General features: G+C 44.7%; 1 protein-coding gene across 3 annotated transcripts in view; it reads right to left on the reverse strand.

The window, feature by feature from the left end:
* Positions 1 to 7,786: 7,786 nt before the first annotated feature.
* The window catches only part of MTERF3 (mitochondrial transcription termination factor 3), a 135,818-nt gene continuing 120,276 nt past the window's right edge, over positions 7,787 to 23,328 (reverse strand). For all 3 annotated transcript variants that reach the window (XM_075353063.1, XM_075353061.1, XM_075353064.1), the window contains exons 7-8: positions 17,792 to 17,953; positions 7,787 to 8,082 (exon numbers count right to left, since the gene is read on the reverse strand). In XM_075353063.1, the coding sequence (XP_075209178.1) occupies positions 7,888 to 8,082; positions 17,792 to 17,953 (357 nt within the window). In that variant the 3' untranslated portion in view covers positions 7,787 to 7,887. The remainder of the gene's footprint in view (positions 8,083 to 17,791; positions 17,954 to 23,328) is intronic.

Here is a 23,328-nt window from a genome sequence, read left to right on the forward strand (position 1 = left end):
AACAGCCTGACCTAAAGGGACCTATCTCAATGATAGCGCATCAATTTTAAAGGGACTCTATCAGCACAGAATGACTGTTCAAACCAAGAACAGGCACACAAGCCTCATGGCGGGGCCAAACATTTATATCCACCTTCCCACCTGTTGGATTAGAATCTATCTCCACTCTTCTCTCCTCTTTGATTGACAGATTTGGCTTCATAGAGCCAGAGAAGTGCAGAGATCGATGGAAAACAAGCAAGGGGAAGGTGTATTTAAATGATTGGCCCAGCCATGATGCACCGAGCGCCTGTTCTTGATTTGATCAGTCATTCTGTGCTGACAGTCTCTTTAAAATTGATGACCTATCCTTGAGATAGGTGATATATGTCTGATCGGTGAGGGTGCAACACTTGGCACAGCTGATCAGCAGGGTGCTCAGTGTAGCACCCTCACTGATAAAAAACTGATGACGTACAGTATATCCCAAAAGTGAGTACACCCCTCACATTTTTCCAAATAATTTATTATATCTTGTCATGGGACAGCACTGAAGATCTGAGCCTGTGATACAATGTACAGTAGTCAGTGTACAGATTGCATAACTGTAAATTTGGTGTCCTCTAAATAACTCAACACACAGTCATTAATGTCTAAACCGCAGGCAACGAACGTGAGTACACCCTTAAGTGAAAATGGCCAATTGTGCCCAAAATGTCAGTATTTCGTGTGACCACCATTATTTTCCAGCGCTGCCTTTACTTTCTTGGGCATAGAGGTCACTAGACCTTCACAGAAGCCACTGGAATCCTTTTCCATGATGACATCACAGAGCTGGTGGATGTTAGAGATCTTGGCTCCTCCACTTTCCGTTTGATGAGGTTCCACAGATGCTCAATAGGGTTTAGGTCTAGAGACATGTTTGGCCAGTGCAGCACTTTTACCCTCAGTTTCTTTAGCGAGGCAGTGGTCATCTTGGAGGTGTGTTTGGAGTCATGTTGGAATACTGCCCTGTGGTCCAACTTCTGAAGGGAGAGGATCATGCTCTGGTTATGTATGTCACAGTACATGATGGCATTCATGGTTCCCTCAATGAACTGTAGTTCCCCACAACCGGCAGCACTCATGCAGCTCCAAACCGTGACACTCCCACCACCATGGTTGACTGTAGGCAGGACACACTTGTCTTTGTACGCTTCACCTTTTTGCCACCACACACGCCTGACACCATCTGAACCAAATAAGTTTATCTTTGTCTCATCAGACCATAGGACATGGCTCCAGTAATTCATGTCCTTAGTCTGCTTGTCTTCAGGAAACTGTGGACTTTTTTGTGCATCATCTTTAGAAGAGGCTTCCTTCTGGGACGACAGCCATGCAGACCAATTTGATGCAGTATGCGGCATATGGTCTGAGTACTGACAGATGGACTTACCCACCCCTATAACCTCTTCAGCAATGCTGGCAGCACTCATAAGTCTATTTTGAAAAGACAACCTCTGGATATGATGCTGAGAATGTGCTCTCAACTTCTTTAGTTGTCCATGATGAGGTCTGTTCTGAGTGGAACCTGTCTGGTTAAACTACTGAAAGGTTTTGGCCACCGCGCTGCAGCTCACTTTCAGGGCGGTGGCAATCTTCTTATAGCGTAGGCCATCTTATGTAGAGCAACAATTCTTTTTTCAGATCCTCAGAGAATTCTTTGCCAAGAGGCGCCATGTTGAACTTCCAGTGACCAGCTAGCACTCGGACTAAAAATACGGTCGTGTATGAGAGCTCAAAGTATAAGAGAGAGTTCATAGAAATAGATTACACAACCACCACACTGTATGTAGATGTAGAGAGTAGTCATACGACGTCCACACCAGTGCAGTGTTCCTCAGATTTCATCGTTGTCGTCTGATGTGAGTGTTTGGAGGCATTAATTAGCTTCATAATAAAGACTTTGAATTCTGTACATTGCTGACCAGGCTCAGTGCACATACATCTAGCATACAGTGTGTCCACCGCCATTAACTTGAGAAAGGCAGCAGCTATAGGAATAGAAGTGGTGTCTAGGTATAGTAAAGTAGCCATGCACTACGCAATGAAACTACCTATAGCGCCACCTGGTGAAAAACAACGGAATTAGCATTTTTATCTCGAAAACGGAACGAGACAGAGAAAAAAAGTGAAATACAAAGTTGTAGGACATCATCAATTCAATACGAATCGACACCTTGCATACAGAAATGCTATGATTAGAAAGTCTAAAACTCACAAGGCTGCGGACGTGAAGCGATACCTCCTGGAGACCTTCCTACAAGTTATTGGGTGTGGTGGCTGCATGGAGTGGCCTCCATGCTCACCTGACCTGACCCCATTGGACTTCTTTCTGTGAGGTCACATCAAACAGCAGGTGTATGCGACCCCTCCACCAACATTGCAGGACCTACGACGACGTATCACAGATGCTTGTGCAAACGTGTCACCTACCATATTACACAACGTGCAGCAAGATACAATATGCTGTCCGGAGTCCAGATGTGCATTGCAGCTGACGGTGGCCACTTTGAGCATCAAAGTTAAATGAGCGCCATATGCATGAAAAGCATTCAATGTTTTGGGGGGGGATCATGGGTTTCATATCATAGCATTTCTATATGCAAGGTGTCGATTCGTATTGAATTGATGATGCCCTACAATTTTTTAATTCACTTTTTTCTCTATCTCGTTCCGTTTTTGAGATAAAAATGCTAACTCCGTTGTTTTCCACCAGGTGGCGCTATAGGTCGTTCATTGTGTAGCGCATAGCTTCTTTACTATACCTAGACACCACTTCTATGCCTATAGCTGCCGCGGTTCTCAAGATAATGGCGGTGGACAGGATACGGGCGGACACACTGTATATTCAAGCCCTTATTAAGGCTCCATGGCTCAGTAAGATTCTTCTTTCTTTGTAATCTGCAGCAGAAACTCAGATTTTTGCTGCAGATTGAGGAGGGGATAGATATATTTCAGTGACAGTTGAAGTCTATCGGCAGCTATTTAGGGCAGAACAAACAGCAATAATCAATATAAAGTTATAAAATTCCACATGTATTCCATAGTCCATGCAGATTTTTCCTGAGTATGAGAATGGGGCATAAAGTGTCACACTGACCAGGACTGATGGCTCATCGGGACTAGATACTGTCAGGATGTGTGACCAGACGCCTTATTTTGTGAACAATATAGCTTCAGAATAATTATATTCTATCCACTGATAATATGAGGCCTAATGGAAAAAAAAATGCTCAAGGTTTGACCACAATATGTACATAAAACTTGCTCGGATATACTTTAGTTTATTCCATTCTCTTACAAAAAGTGTCCGCATTCCTCCTGACTCACCGCCATGTCTCTCCTCCGCAGGTATGTGTATCAAGGCGTGTGCACGGCTGTCAGGGAGTGTATATGTGCATGTCCGGGAGTCACAGCGCCCGCGCACGTGTATATATCTATCTATCTTATATATACAGTGCCTTGCGAAAGTATTCGGCCCCCTTGAATTTTTCAACCTTTTCCCACATTTCAGGCTTCAAACATAAAGATAAAAATTTTAATGTTATGGTGAAAAATCAACAAGTGGGACACAATTGTGAAGTTGAACAAAATGTATTGCTTATTTTAAATTTTTGTAAAAAATAAACTGAAAATTGGGGCGTGCAATATTATTCATCCCCTTTACTTTCAGTGCAGCAAACTCACTCCAGACATTCATTAAGGATCTCTGAATGATCCAATGTTGTCCTAAATGACTGATGATGATAAATATAAGCCACCTGTGTGTAATCAAGTCTCCGTATAAATGCACCTGCTCTGTGATAGTCTCAGTGTTCTGTTTAAAGAGCAGAGAGCATCATGAAGACCAAGGAACACAACAGACAGGTCCGTGATACTGTTGTGGAGAAGTTTAAAGCCGGATTTGGTTGCAAAAAGATTTCCGCAACTTTAAACATCCCAAGGAGCACTGTGCAAGCGATCATATTGAAATGGAAGGAGTATCATACCACTGTAAATCTACCAAGACCCGGCCGTCCATCCAAACTTTCATCTCAAACAAGGAGAAGACTGATCAGAGATGCAGCCAAGAGGCCCATGATCACTCTGGATGAACTGCAGAGATCTACAGCTGAGGTGGGAGAGTCTGTCCATAGGACAACAATCAGTCATGCACTGCACAAATCTGGCCTTTATGGAAGAGTGGCAAAAGGAAAGCCATTTCTCAAAGATATCCATATAAAGTATTGTTTAAAGTCTGCCACAAGCCACCTGGGAGACACCAAACATGTGGAAGAAGGTGCTCTGGTCAGATGAAACCAAAAATCTAACTTTTTGTGCACAATGCCAAACAATATGTTTGGCGTAAAAGCAACACAGCTCATCACCCTGAACACACCATTCCTACTGTCAAACATAGTGGTAGCAGCATCATGGTTTGGGCCTACTTTTCTTCAGCAGGGACAGGGAAGATGGTTAAAATTGATGGGAAGACGGATGGAGCCAAATACAGAACCATTCTTGAAAAAAAACCTGTTTGAGTCTGCAAAAGACCTGAGACTGGGATGGAGATTTGTCTTCCAACAAGACAATGATCCAAAACATAAAGCAAACCTACAATGGAATGGTTGACAAATAAACGTATCCAGGTGTTAGAATGGCCAAGTCACAGTCCAGACCTGAACCCAATCGAGAATCTGTGGAAAGAGCTGAAAACTGCTGTTCACAAACGCTCTCCATCCAACCTCACTCAGCTCCAGCTGTTTACAAAGGAAGAATGGGCAAGAATTTCAGTCTCTCGATGTAAAAAACTGATAGAGACATACTCCAAGAGACTGCAGCTGTAATCGCAGCAAAAGGTGGCGCTACAAAGCATTAACTTACAGGGGATGAATAATATTGCACGCCCCAATTTTCAATTCTTTATTTTTTACAAAAATTTAAAATAAGCAGTAAATATCGTTCAACTTCACAATTGTGTCCCACTTGTTGATTCGTCACCATAAAATTTAGATCTTTATGTTTGAAGCCTCAAATGTGGGAAAATGTTAAAAAATTCAAGGGGGCCGAATACTTTTGCAAGGCTCCGTGTGTGTGTGTGTGTGTGTGTGTGTGTGTGTGTGTGTGTGTATGTATGTATATATATTATATATACATACATATACATATACACACAGTCATATGAAAAAGTTTGGGCACCCCTATTAATGTGAACCTTTTTTCTTTATAACAATTTGGGTTTTTGCAGCAGCTATTTCAGTTTCATATATCTAATAACTGATGGACTGAGTAATATTTCTGGATTGAAATGAGGTTTATTGTACTAACAGAAAATGTGCAATCCGCATTTAAACAAAATTTGACCGGTGCAAAAGTATGGGCACCTCAACATAAAAGTGACATGAATATTTTGTAGATCCTTCTTTTGCAAAAATAACAGCCTCTAGTCGCTTCTGTAGCTTTTAATGAGTTCCTGGATCCTGGATGAAGGTATATTTGACCATTCCTGTTTACAAAACAATTCCAGTTCAGTTAAGTTTGATGGTCGCTGAGCATGGACAGCACGCTTCAAATCATCCCACAGATTTTCAATGATATTCAGGTCTGGGGACTGGGATGGCCATTCCAGAACATTGTAATTGCTCCTCTGCATGAATGCCTGAGTAGATTTGGAGCGGTGTTTTGGATCATTGTCTTGCTGAAATATCCATCCCCTGCGTAACTTCAACTTCGTCACTGATTCTTGCATATTATTGTCAAGAATCTGCTGATACTGAGTTGAATCCATGCGACCCTCAACTTTAACAAGATTCCTGGTGCCGGCATTGGCCACACAGCCCCAAAGCATGATGGAACCTCCACCAAATTTTACTGTGGGTAGCAAGTGCTTTTCTTGGAATGCCATGTTTTTTTGCCTCCATGCATAACGCCTTTTTGTATGACAAAACAACTCAATCTTTGTTTCATCAGTCCAGAGGACCTTCTTCCAAAATGTAGCTGGCTTGTCCAAATGTGCTTTTGCATACCTCAGGCGACTCTGTTTGTGGCGTGCTTGCAGAAACGGCTTCTTTTGCATCACTCTCGCATACAGCTTCTCCTTGTGCAAAGTGCGCTGTATTGTTGACCGATGCACATTGACACCATCTGCAGCAAGATGATGCTGCAGGTCTTTGGAGGTGGTCTGTGGATTGTCCTTGACTGTTCTCACCATTCTTCTTCTCTGCCTTTCTGATATTTTTCTTGGCCTGCCACTTCTGGGCTTAACAAGTATTTCCTTACTATGTTCCTCACAGTGGAAACTGACAGTTTAAATCTCTGAGACAACTTTTTGTATCCTTCCCCCGAACAACTATGTTTAATAATCTTTGTTTTCAGATCATTTGAGAGTTGTTTTGAGGAGCCCATGATGCCACTCTTCATAGGAGATTCAAATAGGAGAACAACTTGCAAGTGGCCACCTTAAATACCTTTTCTCATGATTGGATACACCTGCCTATGAAGTTCAAAGCTCAATGAGGTTACAAAACCAATTTAGTGCTTTAGTAACTCAGTAAAAAGTAGTCAGGAGTGTTCAAATCAAGAAATTGATAAGGGTGCCCATACTTATGCACCAGTCAAATTTAGTTTAAATGCGGATTGCACATTTCCTGTTAGTACAATAAACCTCATTTCAATCCAGAAATATTACTCAGTCCATCAGTTATTAGATATATGAAACTGAAATAGCTGTTGCAAAAACCCAAATTGTTATAAAGAAAAAAGGTTAACATTAATGGGGGTGCCCAAACTTTTTCTTATGACTATATATATATATATACACACACACACACACACACATAAACACATACATATTAGCTGTAGTGCCTGGCGTTGCCTGGGATAGTAACTAAGTACCTCTCTCTCTTCCCCTCTCTGTCTGTCTCTCTCTCTGTGTCCATGTGTGTCTGCCTGTTTCCTCATCTGAAATCACATTACCTCACACATTAGCTTCTTATACTAAGAATATCCTTTGTTGCCTATAGCAACCAATCACAGCTCCTATTAATGACCTGTACCTCCCAGCTCCATTGACTTTTTTGGTAAATAACTGTAAAGCACAGGGTTAAATATTCCTCTCAGAACATAGTCTATGATATTCATTGAGTCAAATTAGGTGTTAGTGCAAAATTTCTTGATTGTAAATGCGACGGTGCAGATTCCTTTAGCAGACATACACACACACATATATAGACACATACATACATTCAGCTTTATATATTAGATACATATGTATATATGTATCACAGCATATACATACATGTATATGTGTCACAGTGTGTGTGTGTATATGTGTGTCTGTGTATGTGTGTCAGTGTATATATACATATTTGTATGTCAGCTGTGTGTGTTTATATGTGTGTCTGTGTATGTGTGTCAGTGTATATATACATATTTGTATGTCAGCTGTGTGTGTGTATATGTGTGTCTGTGTATGTGTGTCAGTGTATATATACATATTTGTATGTCAGCTGTGTGTGTGTATATGTGTGTCGGTGTATGTGTGTCAGTGTATATATACATATTTGTATGTCAGCTGTGTGTGTGTATATGTGTGTCGGTGTATGTGTGTCAGTGTATATATACATATTTGTATGTCAGCGTGTGTTGAATGTGTGTATATGTATGTGAGTTAGTGTGTATATACTGTTAGCGTCTTCTTCACGTGTTGCAAGGCTTCCCCCTTTGACAAAATCCTGCATTCACCGCTCGAATGTAAATTATACAATGATCACTTATTGATTATTTATTTAGTAGTCTAAAATAAATTATCGAGGCAGATACAAAACATATAATATATATATATTATATATATAACCAGAATATTAGTGATTTCTGTAGTTTTTTTTATCACAGGTTTTTTTGGAATTGTTCGAAGTCCTGTGTGGAAGACTTGGCAATTTCTTCACAGAAGGTTTGGTCGGGCACGGACACGAGTTTATCTAGGGAGATGTAGTTGGGTTCTTTGGGGTCATAGATTGCTCTTCCCAGAAATGTCAAAAATTCATGTCTTTCCTTAAGTTTCAAAAGGCTGGAATTAAACACCTGAAAAGCAAAAATAACAATTGTAATGCTATTATTTGTACAAGGATGGAGGAAGTGGACAATTGGAACATAAATGTCCCCATTTTCTATAGGCACACAGATCAGTGGTGGTGCTGATCAGTGGTTCTCTAAACTTCTCTTGTGCTGCACCTACATTTTGCCTCATTCACTATAATCTCATTTACCACCTCTGTGCAGGATGTTTATTGCTGGCACAGAGGCGCATGTATCACCTCTGCCCCATGGTTGGGCTTGAAATTGAGGCAGTAATGAAATATGGCTACTTTTAGGTAATATAAGTTTAGCCAAAAGTATTTTCAGGCCTCTTAAACCCCCAAAAACAAAGAAACACCAATTAAGCCTTGCGCACATGCAGTTTGGCTGGAAATGAGTGACTGAATTGGTAACAAATTGAATTTGTTCCAAATCTCCACAAATGTAAGGGTTAAAATACATAAATAATAAAAAAAAAGAGACTAATACTTTGTACTTACCTTTCCTCACCAGTTTTGCCACCTCCGGCACAGCTCCAGTCGGCACCGGATGAGCCTTGAGCTGTGCTGTATACTGGCGCCCTTATTCCATTGAAAAATCACTTATATCAAATATCCACATAATAAAGATTTCAATGGAACACGCAAGGGTTTTTTTCTGTTAAACTTATACAGTTTTTAACAGAAAAAATACTTTTTCCACCTCTGACCAAGAACTGGAGCATAAGGATTGAATGACCCCATAGTCTCTGGCTGCAATTCAGCTAAATGTTTTCACCATAATTACGGTATAATAGAATTCGAAAAGTTACAAATTCTATGCGCAATGCAAAGTTTTGCACACATTTTGCAGTTTTTACGCACATCCCGGCCGAATCCCCTAAAGTGGGCACAGCACGGATGGGATGTGGTGATGCCGGCCCAACAAACTGTTCAGTTTTATTACGCCAGAAACGTACAAGATCATCAACTGTATATATGCACCCATTCCGATCTGTATAGATGCACCTATCCCCAACTGTATAGATGCACCTATCCCCAACTGTATAGATGCACCTATCCCCAACTGTATAGATGCACCTATCCCCAACTGTATAGATGCACCTATCCCCAACTGTATAGATGCACCTATCCCCAACTGTATAGATGCACCTATCCCCAACTGTATAGATGCACCTATCCCCAACTGTATAGATGCACCTATCCCCAACTGTATAGATGTACCTATCCCCAACTGTATAGATGCACCTATCCCCAACTGTATAGATGCACCTATCCCCAACTGTATAGATGTACCTATCCCCACCTGTATAGATGTACCTATCCCCAACTGTATAGATGTACCTATCCCCAACTGTATAGATGCACCTATCCCCAACTGTATAGATGCACCTATCCCCAACTGTATAGATGCACCTATCCTATCCCCAACTGTATAGATGCACCTATCCCCAACTGTATAGATGCACCCATCCCCAACTGTATAGATGCACCCTGTGACGGGGTGTACATCAGAGCAAAGAGAGACAACAGGCCGAGGATGATCCAACAGGTTTATTAACAGGAATACAAGAACAGCACACGATAAGTCCACGTAAAACAGATTCGGGGGCCCTTCCCGACAATCCTCGGACCGGATAACAAAGTAATCGTCCTTACAGTAGTCCAAAGAGTTCCACACAATCCCACGGGCCGCCACACAGGCCTAGCTCCGTCCGTGTCCACAGCCACCCAGGCTGGGGCTCCTGCTCTCTTCAAGTTTCAGCTCACTCTGAAGTTACAAAAAGGGAAATGCATTGTCTGTGCTCCTTGACCAGCCCACCATGTTCAGGGGGTGGGGGTCACACATCCTATCATCAATGGTTTGGTCCATCACAGGGCTCCCATATGTCTGCCAGCCACAGTAGATGAAGGGATCCCCTGCTGTGCAGAACAATGACTATTCCTTCACTGGCCAATGCAATTACAGATTAGATACACAACTCTGGAAAGAAGAGGACAGGCTATTTACATAATCACATTAGATGCCAAGACTACAATTGTATGAGAGACACACATTGAGATCAGTAGCTCCCCCAAGGAAATACATGAATTACAACTAATACAACCAGGGAAATATGCATATACAGTGAGAGGGTAAATTACATCTTCACAATCCCTCCCCCTCCCAACTTGTGTACGTACTAGGGACCTCTACAGGTCACTGGTTAAGTACACACAGGCAGAGCGTTACTTACATGTGGCTTCATGCAGCCACGAATTGGCATCGTAGCTCTCCCACATCATTGCCCAGGAGAACAGCTGCAGGCAGACCACCCATCACCCCAACCACACATCGCCTGACCCCAAAACCAAAGTTCAGATCCACAGTGGCTGTAGGAATAGTCCTCCATTGTCCACCAGACAGTTCAATAACAATCCCAGGTCCTCTATGGATTGCCTCAGGCCGAACCACTCGGGGATCAGCCAGTGTGAGGAAAGCACCCGAGTCACAAAATCCAACAAGTCTCTGTCCATCCAGCACAACCTCCTGCAAGTGCTTACCTCGATGAGCAGAAGTCGTCATAACTGCGGGTCGCACCCCGTAAACTCCTGGTGGTGCAACATGGGGGGCTGAGTCACTAGGCCAGTCCTCACATAACGGTGCCACATCTTCCTCCATGGCACTGGGCTGTAAATAATTAACAATCCGATTGGGTGCAGGATCAGTCCTCATTTGAACAGCTGGGCAGGAGACTTGCCGATGCCCTGGCTGTCCACATTGATAGCATCTGAGCTGGGTCTCCCTCCATCCAAGGCGTCCTCTTGGGTAAGGGGTAGGGGAACTTGGAGGCCGGCTCCCACCTGAAGGTGCTGTAGGGGTTTGAGGATGATTCCTCCATGGGCTGGCTGGGCATGAGGCCTGCAAATGCCCGGGATGCCTACAAACATAACACCTGCGCTCTGTTACTTCCTCTCCCCGGCGTATTCCAGAAAGTGCAGTAGAAGCAACTGGAGGCACATTAACACGGGTATCAACATGTGGTGGCTTAGAGGAACGGGGAACAATGGGGACAGAATAACTGGGGGCATCCGGTGTTGTGGAGCTGTTAGGCGTCTCTCCATCCTCCAACAGAACCCTCCACTGAGGCTTGATGGTGAGAGCCTCATCAGCGAGAGCAGCAGCTTCCTCCACTGTCGCTGGTTTTCTCTCACGCACCCATTCCCGGATCTCAGCGGGGCACTGGGCAAAGAATTGTTCTTTTAGGATGACCTGCAGGAAGGTCTCCCAAGATAAGGCCTCCTCTGCCTCCAGCCAGCGATTACATATTTGTTTGAGTCTATGAGCATATATCTTAAAAGACACTTCCCCATCACAGGCTAAAGCACGGAACTGAGTCCTGTAAGTGTCTGGGGTCACAGCATAATGTTTTAGAATAGTCTGTTTAATCTCCGCATACTCACAGTTCCACCGAGGGTCCATAGCTCTATAGGCTTCAGCAGCTCCCCCCTCTAGGAGCCCAACCAGATGCCGGACACGCTCCCTGTCCGGGACTTACATTAATCGACACTGATGCTCAAAGTCCTGGAAGAAGCCCTCAATGTCGCCTGCAGCCTCATTAAACGGCTTAAAGTCTTTGCGGGACACCCTGGGAAGTTCCCTCATGATGGGTGCTGGGGTTACAGTCTGTCTGGAACCTCTCACGGCTTCCACAGCGAGCTCCTTATCCAGCAGTGCCATCTCCTACATCCTGCGCTCCCTCTCTTTAGCTCCACGCATGGCCTCCCTCTTATCTTCTATGGTGGTCTCCTCTCCCAGCAAGGCCATCTCCTCCTCGTACCACACAACCCACTGACTTTTTTGGGTATTTACCTCCGGCTGCCGTCTTTCTTCCGTTTACTGTGAGGATCCTTCCTCCACGTCATTTTGCGAGCAGACTCCTTCTAGCGCCTCAATCAGCTGCTCCTTGGAGAGTCCTTTGAAACGAACTCCTACTTCACGGGCCTTTGATTGCAGGCTCACCACAGTCCAGTTCCTGTATCCTGAGGTTCTGGTTTCAGACGTTGATTGGCCGTTGTCCTCCATTTCTTCTGCTCTGATCCCACCGCTGCCACCAGTTTGTGACGGGGTGTACATCAGAGCAAAGAGAGACAACAGGCCGAGGATGATCCAACAGGTTTATTAACAGGAATACAAGAACAGCACACGATAAGTCCACGTAAAACAGATTCGGGGGCCCTTCCCGACAATCCTCGGAACGGATAACAAAGCAATCGTCCTTACAGTAGTCCAAAGAGTTCCACACAATCCCACGGGCCGCCACACAGGCCTAGCTCCGTCCGTGTCCACAGCCACCCAGGCTGGGGCTCCTGCTCTCTTCAAGTTTCAGCTCACTCTGAAGTTACAAAAAGGGAAATGCATTGTCTGTGCTCCTTGACCAGCCCACCATGTTCAGGGGGTGGGGGTCACACATCCTATCATCAATGGTTTGGTCCATCACAGGGCTCCCATATGTCTGCCAGCCACAGTAGATGAAGGGATCCCCTGCTGTGCAGAACAATGACTATTCCTTCACTGGCCAATGCAATTACAGATTAGATACACAACTCTGGAAAGAAGAGGACAGGCTATTTACATAATCACATTAGATGCCAAGACTACAATTGTATGAGAGACACACATTGAGATCAGTAGCTCCCCCAAGGAAATACATGAATTACAACTAATACAACCAGGGAAATATGCATATACAGTGAGAGGGTAAATTACATCTTCACACACCCATCCCCAACTGTATAGATGTACCTATCCCCAACTGTATAGATGTACCTTTCCCCCCAACTGTATAGATGCACCTATCCCCATCTGTACCCTGTTTCCCCGAAAATAAGACATTGTCTTAGATTTCTTTTTGCCCCGAAAAAAGCACTAGGTCCTATTTTCTGGGGGTGTCTTATTCTCGAGGAGACATGGTTTGGGGCAAGTTTACCCCCCCCCCACACACACAAAAAGCAGCCCCCCCTTCCCCTTCCCAGGATCATCATTCTTATCAGCCCAGGGGCGTCTGTATGGCTCCCAGATCTCCAAGTATGTCACCCTCCCCTGCGTCTGGCCGACACACATACATCAGAACACACGTTCACACAACAGATGGCATACACTCATATAGACAGACACACACACATCAGATTCCATATCATTCCTCCCTGGGATCCCTGTGCTGCGCACCTCCCCTGCATCTGGCTGACACACATCAGATCACACTCACACATCAGAGAGCATACACTCACACACACACACACACACACACACACATTCCTTCCTTTGCTCTCTGGTGGGCGCTCCAGGCAGCTGTGCTGCATGCCGTCCTCCCCTGCGTCCGCCTGACACTCACACATCAGACACCATACACTCACACATCCAATCGCATACACTCACGATATCACACGCACACACTCACAACATCCAGAGATACCACGTGCTTCCGGCCATGTGATCCTCCCACAGGTCCTGGAAGATCCACTGCACAGCGTTGCAAGTTTTCATGCACGCCGAGAAGCAAGCGATATCACTGGATGTGGTGAGTGTGTGGATGCGATCTGTAGTGTGTGTGTGCTCTGATTTGTGTGTGTATGTGTTCTGCCACAGGACCTTTATGCGCTCACCTGCTCCCGGTCGGCGTCTGGTAAGTATGATCGGGAGTCTTCTTTCTTCCGTCTTCTCTCTTCTGGGGGTGTCCGCTGTCTATAATGAAGTGTCTTTAACCTTTTTTTACTGCTGCATGGACACTTCCTTATTGACCGTGGCTACGTCTTATTTTCGAAGAATGTCTTATATTTAAGCCTCCCTGAAAAATCCTGCTAGGTCTTATTTTAGGGAAACACGGGATATATGTACCTGTCCCCAACTGTATACATGTACATCTATTCCCTACTGTATATATGTACCTATCCTCTGCTGTATATATGTACCTATCCCCAACTGTATACAGTGCCTACAAGTAGTATTCAACCCCCTGCAGATTTAGCAGGTTTACACATTCGGAATTAACTTGGCATTGTGACATTTGGACTGTAGATCAGCCTGGAAGTGTGAAATGCACTGCAGCAAAAAACAATGTTATTTCTTTTTTTATTTTTTTTTTTTAAATTGTGAAAAGTTTATTCAGAGGGTCATTTATTATTCAACCCCTCAAACCACAAGAATTCTGTTTGGTTCCCCTAAAGTATTAAGAAGTATTTCAGGCACAAAGAACAATGAGCTTCACATGTTTGGATTAATTATCTCTTTTTCCAGCCTTTTCTGACTAATTAAGACCCTCCCCAAACTTGTGAACAGCACTCATACTTGGTCAACATGGGAAAGACAAAGGAGCATTCCAAGTCCATCTGAGACAAGATAGTGGAGAGTCACAAGGCTGGAAAGGGGTACAAAACCCTTTCCAAGGAGTTGGGCCTACCTGTCTCCACTGTTGGGAGCATCATCCGGAAGTGGAAGGCTTATGGAACTACTGTTAGCCTTCCACGGCCTGGACAGCCTTTAAAAGTTTCCACACGTGCCGAGGCCAGGCTTGTCCGAAGAGTCAAGGCTAACCCAAGGACAACAAGGAAGGAGCTCCGGGAAGATCTCATGGCAGTGGGGACATTGGTTTCAGTCAATACCATAAGTAACGTACTCCACCGCAATGGTCTCCGTTCCAGACGAGCCCGTAAGGTACCTTTACTTTCAAAGCGTCATGTCAAGGCTCGTCTACAGTTTGCTCATGATGACTTGGAGGACTCTGAGACAGACTGGGTCAAGGTTCTCTGGTCTGATGAGACCAAGATCGAGATCTTTGGTGCCAACCACACACGTGACGTTTGGAGACTGGATGGCACTGCATACGACCCCAAGAATACCATCCCTACAGTCAAGCATGGTGGTGGCAGCATCATGCTGTGGGGCTGTTTCTCAGCCAAGGGGCCTGGCCATCTGGTCCGCATCCATGGGAAGATGGATAGCACGGCCTACCTGGAGATTTTGGCCAAGAACCTCCGCTCCTCCATCAAGGATCTTAAGATGGGTCGTCATTTCATCTTCCAACAAGACAACGACCCAAAGCACACAGCCAAGAAAACCAAGGCCTGGTTCAAGAGGGAAAAAATCAAGGTGTTGCAGTGGCCTAGTCAGTCTCCTGACCTTAACCCAATTGAAAACTTATGGAGGAGTGGGCCAAGATAACTCCAGAGACAGGTCTTATAAAAGACGATTATTAGCTGTAATTGCAAACAAGGGTTATTCCACAAAATATTACACCTAGGGGTTGAATAATAATTGACCCACACTTTTATGTTGAAAATTTATTAAAATTTAACTGAGCAACATAACTTGTTGGTTTGTAAGATTTATGCGTCTGTTAATAAATCCTGCTCTTGTTTGAAGTTTGCAGGCTCTAACTTATTTGCATCTTATCAAACCTGCTAAATCTGCAGGGGGTTGAAGACTACTTGTAGGCACTGTATATGTACCTATCCCCAACTGTATGTATATATATATATATATATATATATATACACACACACACACACACACACACCTATCCCCTACTGTATACATGTACATCTATTCCCTACATTCCCTACTGTATATATGTACCTATTCTCTGCTGTATATACATACCTATCCCCTACTGTACATATATACACCTATCCCCTACTGTATACATGTACCTATCCCCAATTGTATACATATACCTATCCCCTACTGTATATATGTACCTATCCCAAACTGTATATATGTACCTATCCCCTACTGTATACATGTACCTATCCCCTAATGTATATATGTACCTATCCCCTACTGTATAGATGTACTATCCCCAACTGTATATATTTTCCCATTTCTCTAACTGGAGTAACATTTCCGGTGAGGTGCACTCCAGTAATAATATTCGCCTAATTTAAGTAAACGGCCTTTGCCTCTCAATGAATGTGGCGCTTTTTACTTTTGCACGCTCCTTCATTAAAGAGATGAGAAAAGAATACCAGTCTTAAATGAAATCTGTCACCAGGTTTTTGCCACCTAATCTGAGAGCAGCATAATTGTAGGGGCAGAGATCCTGATTCCAACGATGTGTCACTTACTGAGCTGCTTAGTGTAGGTTTGATAAAAATCACTGTGTAATCAGCAGTAGTTTATCATTACAGGACTACTTGGCGTGCTGCAGGTAGTCCAGCATATTCATGAGCTCTGCATAACTGCTAGATCTGCAGGAGAGAAAACATTAGATTTTATAAAAATGACGGCAAACAGCTCAGTAAGTGACACATCACTGGAATCAGTCTCTGTCTCTACATTATGTTGCTCTGACGATGGGGGAGCAAAAACCTGGTGACAGATTCCCTTTAATGAAGTGGGCCTCATAAGTTCTTTATATCGGATCTGTACAAATTCAGAGATGACCATATATTAAAATAAATAAATAAATTTGATTCAGCCATGTTTGATAAAATTTAATAAGCAAATTTGCCTAAATTGACGTAAAGAGAGGGAAAGGGTTTAAAACCCCCACACACTTATACTCGCCTTTCCTTACTGGTTGGATACCTCCGGCAGAGTTCCGGTCCTGCTCGGTGATCTGGTCGGTCCATTCTGGCACTCAAGAGAAATCTGACATCTTTGATTGGCCCATTGTTCCGCTATGTGACCTCATTAGGCTCATCACAGGCTTCAGATTGGCCTTAAGGCCACTTTACACGCAACGACATCGCTAACGAGATGTCGTTGGGGTCACGGAATTTGTGACGCACATCCGGCCTTGTAGCGACATCGTTACGTGTGAAATGCACGAACGCCCGTTAACGATCAAAAATACTCACCATATCGTTGATCGTTGACACGTCGTTCTAATCTCAAATATCGCTGCTGTTGCAGGACGCAGGTTGTTCGTCGTTCCTGCGGCAGCACACATCGCTACGTGTGACACCGCAGGAACGAGGAACATCACCGTACCTGCGGCCACCGGCAATGAGGAAGGAAGGAGGTGGGCGGGATGTTACACCCACTTATCTCCGCCCCTCCGCTTCTATTGGGCGGCCGCTTAGTGACGTCGCTGTGATGCCGCACGAACCGTCCCCTTAGAAAGGAGGCGGGTCGCCGGCCACAGTGACGTCGCTAGGCAGGTAAGTAGTGTGACGGGTCTTAGCAATGTAGGCAGCGATTTGACTGTGGCGCACAACCGACGGGGGCAGATGCTTTCACCAACGACATTGCTAGCGATGTCGCTGTGTGTAAAGCGGCCTTTAGTGTCAGAAATGAGCAGCGGGGCAAAAAAAACAAGACGGCATGAAGGACGGGAGCGGCGTCGGAGGTGGCAGAACTGGTGAGGAAAGGAAAGTACAGAGGTTCAGTTTGTTACCATTTCAGTCAATAATTTCCAGCCAAAATACCTGTGTTTAAGGCTAAAAAAAATGTAAGAGTCCTGAAAATACTTTTGGCTAAACTCAACCAAAAAGTAACCATACTTCATTACAGCCTCAACTTTCAGCCGAACCACAGGGCAGAGCCGATAGCCCGCACAGCCCAGTGATTGCACCGGTCACCTCTTGTGGTCAACGTTCAGCCATGTTGACAATCTCCGATTCATACCGTTCTCCCTATAGAACTGATATTTAAATCTGGCGCGTGTGAATATATCCCGATACACAATCTTACAAGTTCACACAATGCAAATAGAGGCTTTGCCACGTAAAGTTACCTGTGGGAAATGAGTGATGATGTGGTGAGGAATCCCCATGGTATTGTGCACATAATCAAAGGTTTCGGTGAGCTTCTTCTTGTTCCCCGCTAACATCTTCGGAACCCTCAGAGCAATCTGTTGTATTTCATTTCTGCGAAATCCAAATTCTATTTCAAAGACCTAGAAAAAAGGATAGAAGTAAATCAGAGAGAGAAGGACAAGAATTAGATAAAGCCACATGCAAAAAATGCAACAGCTAAAAGGTAAAGACACATTCATGGATGAGGACGGTGAGCACTCCGGTAGGCTTTTTTCCCCTCCCTCTTAGGCATCATACTAGTTGCCTCCATTTTTTTCCCACTGAGGCAGGCAGACTGGCTGAACTCCTTTTTAATCTATCGATTCTTTTTTTTTAAACTCGTTTTATTGAAACATAAAAGAATAAAACAGCAAATTGTTCAGTAAGACAGTGTACATGTAAACTGGTTGGTCATCAGGATAATAAAATAACAACAATCAAATCAGCGTCCATTATTTTCAGCATATCCAAAGAGCATCAAACATAGCAAAGGTATTAGCTCGCGAGACACATCCAACTTAAGGCAAAAGAACCCATATCGTCAAGGAGAGTGCAACCCAAGCTTCGGGGAACTCGTGGTATCCCTCATATAGTGTATCACGAATCACATGTGTCTCCTTTCTGCCTACCGGGGCACTACTGGCTATTATTGCGATAATACCGATTGTAGGTTATCAGCAAGAGAACCAGGAGATCCGCCAGTCAAGGGCGACCTCATCCATCTACCCCAGATTTTGTCAAATTTAGTTGGAGAGCCTCTTGTCTTGTAAACAAATTGTTCTGACGGGATTATTGCATTTACCAATGCAATCCAAGAGGCTCTAGTTGGGGAATGAGTACTCATCCAATTTAGTATGATGCCCTTCCGAGCCAGAAAAAGGACCTTCTTTATTAATAGAATCTCATCTTGGGACCAGGAGTGTACATCTACCACCCCAAATAGACACAGGACTGGGCACATAGCAACCGCTTTTTGAAATATGGCGGAGAGAGTCATTACAATCTCACTCCAATAGGAGAGGATGACTCGGCAATCCCATATCATGTGCCAGAAATCAGCACCGTCTCTCCCGCATCTCGGACAGCCCATCCCCACCGAATTATTCAGCTTTTTCATTTTGTTCAATCTCTGGGGAGTAATATAACTTTGGTGTATTATATATAATTGGATCAGTCTATTGTTAACAGCGGGAGAGACCAATGTGTGGGATTCGACAATGTCGTCCCACACTACATCATCAATTTCAGGGATCCTGGCACTCCACCTCTCACGGACAGAAAGAGGATTATTCATGGCCTTGGCCCGAATGAGGGAGGAGTATAGTTTAGAAATAAGGCCACCAGGGCCCTGTGATCTAATAATTCCAATGACTGGGAAGGAAGAGAATCTAACCCCACGACCAGAGAACTGAGCTCGAAAGGCGTGCCTAATCTGGAGATACTGAAACCCATGAGATTCCGGCAAGTCGAATTCTGTCCGCAGTTGTGCAAAGGGGCGGAGTTCACCATCCCGGACCAGTGATCCCAGGGAGATTATTCCGCGATTCCTCCATTCACCAAACCCCGGCAACCCACAAAAATGTGGAAGGTCCAAGTTATCCCATAAGGGCGTCTCAGTTGGTACATCATAAAATCCAAATACGGCTTTAGCCTCTTTCCAGATCCTGGCCCCCAATTTGTGTATCGGGAGGACACGACCCTCAGGGGACCTCCTGTGATCCGTCAGTAACGGCCACAGGAGATCCACACCTGTGAACTCTGCCAGGAGCCCCTCCGGAGAACCCCTAACTCGGGGAAGTGTCCATGGACCCAAATATTTCAATTGTCCGGCCAGATAGTAAATATAAAGATCAGGGAGGGCCATACCCCCCATATCCTTGGGTCTTTGTAATTTGGCCAATTGGACCCTTGATCTGGTCGAACCCCAGACAAAGGTAATCATTAGAGATTCCAGGGACCGGAAGAAAGAGCGAGGAATCTGCACGAATACATGCTGGGTAATATAGAGACACTTTGGTTGCACTATCATTTTAAGGAGGTTAATCCTTCCCGCCACTGACAGTGGGAGTTGGCTCCATCTATTAAATTTCTCCCCGAAGTGCGCTAGTAAGGGGGCTATATTTCTCGCTATCATCTCCGCAGGGCTTCCCGCCAGTATAATTCCGAGATATTTGAAATGATCCACCACCGGAACCCTGCATATGTGGTCGCACACCAGATCCTCTCTGTTCCGAGACAGAAAGAGGAGGTACGATTTTGACCAGTTTATTGACAGACCTGAGAACTCCCCAAATCGATCAATCAATTGCACGGCTCTGGGAATGGAGGAATCCGGATCAGATGCAAACAGTAACAAATCGTCTGCGTACAAAGATAAACATTCATCTCCCTTACTATGTCTCACCCCCCGGTAGACTGGGTCCGCCCGAATGCGCACCGCCAGCGGTTCCATGGCAAGAGCGAACAAGAGAGGGGATAGGGGACATCCCTGTCTGGTTTCCCTCCCCAAAGAGAAAGTTTCCGACACACCACCGCCCACCTGAATATTAGCAGACGGAGCTTTATATATGATCTCAATCCATCTGATAAATTCGTTGCCGAAACCAAATGCCCGCAGCACCTCCAGCAGGTATGGCCATTCTATAGAGTCGAAGGCTTTGGCCGCATCCAGTGAGACCAGAGCCCAATCCTCCTCTAACTTGGTGCCCATCTGTAAGACCACCTGCGCCCTCCTCAGATTGTCCGAGGTACTCCTACCCGGGATGAATCCTGACTGATCCTCATGTACTATAGAGGAGACCACTTTTTTGAGTCTGTTTGCTAGAATTTTGGTGAGAATTTTGTAATCGGAGTTCAACAAAGAGATCGGTCTGTACGAGCCACAATCCAATGGGTCCTTATCTGGTTTCAATAGCAGGACAATGGTTGCCTCATAAAAGGAATCAGGCAACCGTCCTTTACTGAATGAGGCTTCAACCGTTTCCAGGAGGGCTGGGGTCAGCACCCCCTGATATTTGTCAAAGATCTCAATCGGGAGTCCGTCTGGCCCAGACGCCTTACCCTTATTGAGGGTCTTCATCGCCTCCACCATCTCTTCCATACTAATGGGCTCATCCAAGGCCGATCTCTGAGCCAAAGTCAACCTGGGAAACTCCAAATCTCGTAAGTACTCAGCAATCTCCTCCCTTGACACGGTCAGCCTGGACTCATACAGGTTCTTATAGAAGTCCAAAAATACCTCCAATATACCATTGACGGAAGTAACTGTTCCTCCACGGGGGTCTCTAATCTTAAGGACAGCAGGTGAGCTATTAGATTGACGCACCAGGAACGCCAGTAAGCTACTGGATTGGTTCCCTTGCTCAAAATACCTCTGGCTCGTGAAGAATACATGTCTCTTAGCCTTGTCTTGCAAATACAAGAGATATTTCCTCCCAGCCTGAAGCCAATGAGATCTATTTTCCTCAGAGGGGTCCGTGGTGAATCTATGTTCAAGCACTCTATTTTGGGTGGCCAATTCCTCCTCCTCTCTGGCCGCCTGTTTCTTGAGATAGGAAATAGAAGAGTGACAGCATCCCCTCAGATACGCCTTGAGCGCGTCCCAATAAGCCGAGTGATTCTCTTCCACGGAGTTCATTTCCGTGTATGCCCCAAGCTGATCAGGAATCCTGTCATTGGCTCCAAAGAGTGACAGCCACCAAGGGTTAATTTTCCTTGACAATTTATGAGATTTACATCCTTCCCATTTAATGCCTACGATTACCGGAGAGTGATCTGATACTGATCTGGGCAAATGACACACCGATTGTATATGGGCACAGACTCTTTCATTTCCACAGATATAATCAATTCGAGATAATGAGTTTTTCCCCGGAGTATAACATGTGTATTCTCTCAGTACTGGGTTAAAAAACCGCTACATATCGTACCATCCCACTTCCTGTAAGAATATACTCAATCTAGTTTGTATTGTGGGGGAGATCGGTACCTGTCGGGTGCTGAATCTATCCAGTCCCGTGTTATTAATCAAATTGAAGTCCCCCATGCAGAGCACTAAGGCTTGTGGGAATTGTGAGGCGAACTTAGCCGCCTCATATAGAATCGAGATTCCCGTTGCAGGGGGAATGTATATGGCCAAGACCACTATCATGACCCCATCGATGTGAGCCTGGATAAACACATACCTCCCATCAGTGTCCTTTAAAATTTTACCCGGGTCCCACCGCAGAGCTTTGTGGACTAGTACCGATACTCCCCTAGAATATGAGGAATGAACAGAGTGAGCTGACCATTGAACCCAAGGCTTTTGAAGCACTCTAGTGGTCTCCAACAATAAATGGGTCTCTTGTAAACATACAATCTGAGCTTTGGATCTTTTGATATGAGCAAATACTGCCGCCCGTTTCCTGGATGTGCCCAGTCCCCTAACATTCCATGTCATCACGCTTAAAGCCATTGAGAGATGCCGCTTGCTGAATTGCTAGAAAAATATCAAAAACTTAACCTACAGTAGAACTTGGGTAAACGTACCCTTAAATACAAAATGTCGGTTGCGCACACACAAATCGACAAGAACTGGTCCAGTAGTACGACCAGGAAAGATTTTCCCTAGCAACGACTAGGGTGAACCAACGTGGCTAGATGGTGTACTTGGTATGGGGGTGTCCTCAAACAAGGACTTGAGCTTCTCCTGCAGTCCAATAAATGAATTATCCTGCAGCTTAGCCTTTAATCGTGCATAAGTGAGGGGACCAAGAATAGATGGGAAGGAAATGAGAGAGAGAGAGGGAGAAGAGAATAGAAAGAGAGAAGAAGAGGATGGAGAGAGAAGAAAAGAGAAGAGGAGAAGAGAAAGAGAAAAAAAAAAAAAAAAAAAAAAAGGAGGGGAAGGGGGGGGAAAGAGATGGTAAGAAGGGGGAAAGAGAAATAAGGTAGAAGAGAGAAAGGGGGGAGATAAGAATAGAAATAGAAGATAAAGCGGGGACAAGAGAAGGAGTATAGAGATATGAGAGGGAGAGAAAGTGGGGGACTGAAGGAGAGGAGAAAAGAACAATGAGGAAGTAAGGGGGCGAGGTGAAGAGGGATGAGGAATAAGCTGATAGGGGGTTAGAGGGGGAGAAGAGGTGGGAGTGTAAAGAAGATAGAAAAAGGATTGGCAGGAAATCTTAGACTGTAGAATATTATGACATATGGTAACCTCAGAACTTAATATAGCACTAATAGAGCAAAATACAACATTATGAACTGTAGTGCGTTGCCAAATACTGCGAGCCCAAAGTAGAGTTCCAATTTGGATCCAAAAAGGTATAGGATAAAACAAGATCGCATGAAGGAGTTCAGAGCGTCGCAACTGCGGTCTGACCCATGTCCCGTCTGGTGTCACCTAGGTCCGGTCCCATCAGCGACGAGTAATCCGGAGCACAGGCTGGGCTAAGCAAAGATCCCGGAGAACGCAGCAGCCGTTCCATACGCAGGC

The sequence above is a fragment of the Anomaloglossus baeobatrachus genome, chromosome 6 (genome assembly GCF_048569485.1).
Source record: "Anomaloglossus baeobatrachus isolate aAnoBae1 chromosome 6, aAnoBae1.hap1, whole genome shotgun sequence".
NCBI lineage: Eukaryota > Metazoa > Chordata > Amphibia > Anura > Aromobatidae > Anomaloglossus > Anomaloglossus baeobatrachus.